The sequence below is a fragment of the Euleptes europaea genome, chromosome 2, assembly GCF_029931775.1.
Source record: "Euleptes europaea isolate rEulEur1 chromosome 2, rEulEur1.hap1, whole genome shotgun sequence".
Classification (NCBI taxonomy): domain Eukaryota; kingdom Metazoa; phylum Chordata; class Lepidosauria; order Squamata; family Sphaerodactylidae; genus Euleptes; species Euleptes europaea.
The window spans coordinates 69,160,539-69,167,396 of NC_079313.1; the positions used below are offsets into that span (position 1 = coordinate 69,160,539).

Here is a 6,858-nt window from a genome sequence, read left to right on the forward strand (position 1 = left end):
ATGTAATGATAATTTTTGGTTCAGCGTGAAGGCCTGAGTATTTCCTCAAAGTTGCTAACTGCCCCATTCTGTTGACACTTTCCCACCAAGAGGCACATGTGTGCAATCTCCAGTCATTTTTCTAGCACATATATTGTACTGGGAATGGACACAGCTTCTCCATGTGGGTATACTCTGTGATAAACTGATTTTCCACAGGAAGCTGCCATCAGAAAGTCACTGCAGAAGGTATCTAGTCAAGCCACCAGTCCAAAAGAACATTTTTGCCTCATGAAAATGATACCTCCTGCATTTTCCTTACATTCAGATGTGACACTTCAGGGCATATCACACACATGCATGTAATATTATCTCTTGTGTAAGCCAGAAATATTACTCTCAAAGTGTAAACAGAGATTAAAGAAGCTACTAGATATGATTACCCTTTCCCTTCTCACTCTTTTCCCACTCCAAATTGCACCTTCCTCAGCAGCTTTTCCCCTTACAAGATTTTGCATGCATGTATCCCTATTTCTAAAAAGTAGAATAGCTAAAAGGAACCCTTTCCAAGCTAGGGAAGAGTCACATAGTGTCATTCTACACCCCTCCATCCATCCTTTAAAGCAGTGTTGATGCAGACTGGAAAAGGAGATAACCTGTCTGTTGGTACAAGCAACCCTGACTCCCTCTCCTGGGCCCTGGATAACTTCCTCAGCACTTTTTATGGCTTGGAAGAGCAGTAGAGGTTGACCTATAGCAGATGGGCATGGGTGGGCTAGCTGGGAGCAAAGGCAAGCAGACAGGTGAAGTCTGAACAACTGTCCGTGAGGCCAATCATTCCAATCCATTTATTGGAAGGGACAGGTGAGGCAGGAATGTGAGGCCAAGGAGGGACAGGCACAGTGACTCATTTTTGATCACTTGTTGCTAAGCCACAAACTCAACGCAATTATTGATAAGAAGAGTTGGTTTTTATAACCCGCTTTTCTCTACCAAAAGGAGTCTCAAAGCGGCTTATAATCACCTTCCCCCCCCACACACACACACACCAGGCACTTTGTGAGGTAGGTGGGGCTGAGAGAGTTCTAAGAGAACTGTGACTGGCCCAAGGTCATCCAGCAGGCTTCATGTGTAGGAGTGGGGAATCAAGCCCGGTTCACCAGATTAGAGTCTGCTGCTCTTAATTTATTGCTGATGTACAGTTCCAGAATAATTACCCCTATTTTTGCTATTCATACAGCCATATATTACCCATTTCAGAATCCAACAGAGACATTTAACTCTTCCTTCTTCATATTGCAAAAAGGGGAAAAGAAATGCAAGCAGTCTTTTTAAAAGGGGGGGGGATAGGGAGGAGGTCCCTAAGGCTACAGCGACTCTGCTGTCCTGTGTACAATGTGCACATTATCTTGTTAAAATCTTTATAACAGTCATGCTAGGTAGACTAGTAACATTATCCCCCATGCTGCAAATGGAGGTTTGCAGCTGAGAGGGTGTCACCCAAGACCATTTAGTGAGTTTATGGCAGAAGTGAGATTAAAACCAGATACCTCCTGGATCACAGCTCATTAGCCACTCGTCTACACTTTTTTATTTCTTTTCCTAAAGTACCTTTCACAGCTCTGCAATAGTTAGTTCACATTGCAAGAGTTAGACGTAATAATTGGCTGTACCTGCAGCATTTAGAAACACACACTAACCCCTAGTTAGGCTAAGTTAAAGACAGGCAGGCCTAAAAGAAGTTCAGCAGGTGTTTTAACTGTACAAGTTTGTTCCAGCTTTGTCTTGAGTCCTTGGCGAAGCCCTTGAGCGCTCAGTGTTGTGTTGTTTGCCAAAGCAACCAGTGCAGAGGTCAAGGCATTCAGCAGGATGAAAAGAAATTTTGCAACAACCAAAAAGAAGAACTAAGCCATAGGTAAACAAAACATCCCGTAGCAACTAACAAATTTATCATGGCATAGTTTTTGCTGTGGCTCAGTGGGAGAGTATCTGCTTTGTAGAAGGTCCCCAGGCTCAATCCCTGAAACATCCTCAGTGAAAGAACGCAGCCTTGGATAGACACTGTCAGAGTACACAATAATCTCAATCAACCAGTGGTCCACTTCAGTGTTCTTGTGTCCCCTGGAAGTTCACTAGTTGCCCCTGGACCAGCCATTCTTTTTACCTAACCCATCTCGCAGGGTTATTGTGAAGATAAAATGAAGGGGGAAAGCAGGACATACATATCTTAATAAAGAATAATTTAATACCCCAAACCCCATACCAAAGGCTTACGTATTTGGATGCTATTCCTAATTTTTTATTTTAAGTAATGGGAAGTTAAGAAAAATGCACAAACTTGGTCTTGTTTCTCTAATTCACTTAAAACTTCTATCAGATTAAAGGCAAGTAAACACTTATTGACAGCACTTATATCTATGATGATAGTTTGAATGGTTCATTCAAGAAATATACAGAAGCTATTATTCAGTCTTATTTCTGAATCAGCCATAGGGCTTAACACTTGTATAACAAAAATAGAAAATGCAACACAGAAAATAATATGTGGAAGAGGGTGTGCAGTAGCCTGTAACTATTTTTTCTTCTAGTGCAGGTTTAAGTTTGTTGCAGACAGAAAGATGTATGAAAATAAACTGAGCCTTCTTATAGTACCTTTGATTCAATATACTATTCCCCATTAAAGCATTGAAGGCTTCATCCCACAAAGCATGGCACCATTAAAGTAGTTCTGTATATGTAAATATACAGAACAGTCTGTTTTGTATACATTTTGCAATAACGTCTTTTTCGTGGTAGTGCATGAGATAGTTTTAAAAGAGAGCACAGCAATGGATAAAAGGGCTATCTCCATGTGTTCCACCTTATCTTCATTCCAAATTCAAAAACTGTTTTCCTTTGGGAGCTAGTTTCTTGACCACATAGAATTTATTACAGTTTGAACTTTTTTTGGGGTGAAAACATGAAAGATACTTGTAACACCAGGAATGACCTATGGAGTCATGGTACAATAGGGAGCAAGTGAGATCTGCTGGCTGCTGATACAGTTTCAGCCAATAATGCATCATGAGCTTCAGGAGAGGAAAGATAATTTCTGCATTGGTTAGGACCAGCAATGAAGTTCAAGCTGAAAACTAGTGCTGGGGGTAAAGGGAAGATGACTGGGGAAGGCACTGGCAAACCACCCCGTAAACATAGTCTGCCTAGGAAACGTCGGGATGTGACGTCACCCCATGGGTCAGGAATGACCTGGTGCTTGCACAGGGGCCTTTTCCTTTTATACTAAAGATCCATGTTTATAAACGAACAAGGTTGTTGTTAATGTTAAAAGAGGCAGATTACAATACAGGATTCAAAAATACTGGATGAGCAGAGAGGAGAGATAGTAGCTGACTTCTTGGTAAGTAGGAGTTCAGGCTATCAGACCAACAACTGATGTATTTTGCTCCCTCCGACAATTGATAAGAGGACTGACTAAGCCATCTCCTTCCATTTTGTTATTTGGTTCATCATCTCTGTGACCCAGTACCAACAGTGGCCAGTTGACTTTAAAATCAAAAGCACAGCTTGAAGGTCTGCTTAACTAAAAATGCACCATTTCTCTAAAATAAAAATGTTACAAACTCCAACTTGATATACGTTGGCTACCTTAAACCCAGATGAAAGTTGGGGTACAAATATCTCATCAAAAATATTCTTCGGCTAAGCCTTTTTAAAAAAAGTCAACCTGCCCCAGGCTTGTATAGTTAACACACCGCACTATAGCATACAAGTAATGTAGCTCGAACTCATATAATTTAGCTAGCAAAAGATCAGAAAGACTCAAGACACACCACATTGAGAAAGCCAGTGAAGTACTCAGACCATATGGATCTCATCCCTACTCCACCCAGGAAACTCCTAGAAGAAACTTAAAGAGTACTGTCCCTTTGTGTGTGTGTGTGTGTGTGTGTGTTCATCCTTTTCCAATGTAACTTTCATATCAGTGATGGATATAGGATTGCTTCAAGAGAAAAGGACCTTGGTAAGCACTTTATTTCCAAGTATTTTAACATTTACCTGATCCCACTTGCCCACAGTCAGGTAGAATGCATATTACTGTGCATAACCAAGGGCTAACCTGGGGTCGACAGTGCTGGAACAACATCCCAACGGCACAGAGGGAGCTACTGCCAACGCTGAAGTCAACGGTCAAACAGTGTCAGTGAGGCTTTGGAACAGAGGCACAGTCATTACCTCTTTTCTTTTTAGTCCTTGGTCTAGACATTATAAACTAGCAATCCCACCTTACCCCCTCACTTTCCTTTGTATATTTAAAAATCATTTAGCTCAAGATTCATAAACATTCAAGAATTAGCAAGTTGGCACTTTACTTAGCAAATCAATAATGGCTTCTCTGGTGAGGAACAAAGTCTCACCAGTCTTCTGATTCCATACTTCAAACAGCGAAGGGTTATCCAAAGCCTTCTTCCCACCAATGATCACATAGGGGTAACCAAGTTTGTTAGCATCTTTTAACCTTTTACCAATGGTGAGATGAGTCCGGTCATCCAACACAATTTCCTCTTTGAGCTGAGGGATTGCCTCAGCAACACAGTCATACAACTCTTCCAGGAGCTCTGTCGCTTTCTCCTCCTTGCTGCCTTTCTTTGGAGGAATGAAGCAGACTTGATAAGGTGTGATGAGGCTTGGCCAGTGAATGGCATCCTCTGTAGAAAGCACTTCAATGGAAGCTGCCAGGATGCGAGTCACACCTAAACCATAGCAGCCCATTTCAGCTGGAGTAGGCTTACCCTGAGAAGTCTGCAAAGTCACATTAAAAACAGAAGAGTATTTGGTGCCCAAGAAGAATGTATGGCCAACTTCAATTCCTTTGGTCTCAACTAGCTCCCCTTTGCAAACTGGACAGTACCTCTGGTCTGAGTTTATCAATTCCATATTGGCTGAAAAGTCACATTTCGTACATGTCATCAGCTTGTCCTCACCAATGTCAGCAGGAAGCTGGAACTCATGAGACATTGTCCCCCCAATGCTCCCTGTGGCTGCTTGGACTTTCACAAACCGCAGGCCCAAGCTGTTGAATATATTACAGTATGCATTGCAAACCAGAGCATACGTGTGGCGGGCAGCTTCCTCAGAGGCATCAAATGTGTACATGTCCTTCATATAGAACTCCCGACCACGCAGCAACCCAAAGCGTGGCTTTGGCTCATCTCGAAACTTTCTTGTTATCTGGTACAGCAAGAGGGGGAGTTCTCTGTAGGACAAGCGGCCTTGAGAAGCTATGAGGTCCGTGATGGCCTCTTCATGAGTAGGTCCCAGACAATATTCTTGGCCATGTCTGTCTGCCAGGCGTAAGAGCTCTTTGCCCATCAGCTCCCACCTTCCACTGGCTCTCCAGAGCTTTGCTGAGCATAATGTGGGCATGTTCACTTTCTGACCCCCTATGATCTGCATTTCTCGGTCTATCACTTTGATGAGCTTCTCCATTGCTCGGACAGTATACGGCATATAATGGTAGCAACCAGGGCTGGCAGGATAGATCAGGCCTCCTAGTAACATTAGCCTCTGACTTTTACATGTCATTTCCCCCATCTTGCTCTCTTGTGATAACAAACTGTCCTCCCGCAGATTCATTGATAGAAAGTGGTGGGATAACAATAGGCGCTTCTGTTTGACATGGTAAAACCTGCAATGCTGTTGCTGCTTTCGACAAAGACTGATACAGTTTGTTACACCAGAAAATAATATTCTCCCTCTTCTCAGAAGTATTCCCATGTCAATACTAACAGGAGTAGCCTCTTTTTCAAATCTGCAGATGGAAAGAGCAAATAAGGCATTCAGATCACATAAACTGGTGTATTAAGGCATGCTGTATCTGAGATACTCTTCCAGAAAACCTAGCTCTCATGAAAATAACAGTGCTTTTTACAGTACTAACTAAGCAGAATTAATCCTTCAAAGCCTACTGGTTTCAAAAGACTTGGAAGGTGTAACTCTGGTTTAGCCAACCTTTTAAATATGTGAACCCTGGACTAAGTCCTGAGTGGAGCTAGAGATCTTGTACAAGAGGCAGATATTGCATCATTTGGGAACATTCACACGAAGACACAAGATACAGGCACATTTTTGGGTAAATAGAGAGCTGCTCTGGCTGATTTTCTTTTGGTGAGTTTGTAAGGCATTGATAGTATAATCTTAAGAATAATTTCTGGATGATAAGCCCCAATAAGTAGATGAGTAGGATTCTGCCTAGACCTGCTAAGGATTGCACTGAGATGTCTCCAGGAAAAAACCTCACAGGCCAGCTGGGAATGTACTTCTCAAGTCTGTCTTCAAGATGCTACTAAGAGCTGCTTTACAAACTTCCAAACAGGGTGCAAAATAAACAGGCAGCAAAGGTACACACAGTGCTCATGTACAACAGCACACAAGTTGTGACAATGGGGAGAATCTTCACAGTAATTTTTGTGGGAACAGGCTGGAACTGGACAATAGATGTTGTTATAATTGTTCTCAATTGTTAAAACAATTGAGAACAGTGGCCACAATGCTATTAAGTTCAGCCATTATGTGAATGGAAAGTTGCTGCAAAACAATCACATTTGATTTCTAAAGAAAGAATTACAAAAAAAAAAAGGAAGTGAGTAGTCCAAAGGAAGCAGAACCCGAGCATCTTGAGAGTCAGATCACTCCATGCTATTTGGAAGATATTTAAAATATAAATTAAGGCCCAGATAGAAGGCCTACTTCAGGTTAAGAAAAGTACTCCACCCAGTGATATGAGGTAGAAAATTTTCTGAAGTATAAAATTTTTCAGTGCCTTATCTTTCCACAGAAAAACTCCCATTTCTAAAGATCCATTTACAGGGCTTGTTTTCA

At 41.8% G+C, this 6,858-nt stretch overlaps 1 protein-coding gene across 1 annotated transcript; it reads right to left on the bottom strand.

The window, feature by feature from the left end:
• Positions 1–4,322: 4,322 nt before the first annotated feature.
• On the bottom strand, positions 4,323–5,765 carry PARS2 (prolyl-tRNA synthetase 2, mitochondrial). Its single transcript, XM_056844540.1, has one exon. The coding sequence runs from the start codon at positions 5,752–5,754 to the stop codon at positions 4,330–4,332; it is 1,425 nt and encodes a 474-aa protein (XP_056700518.1). The 5' UTR covers positions 5,755–5,765; the 3' UTR covers positions 4,323–4,329.
• Positions 5,766–6,858: the final 1,093 nt, after the last annotated feature.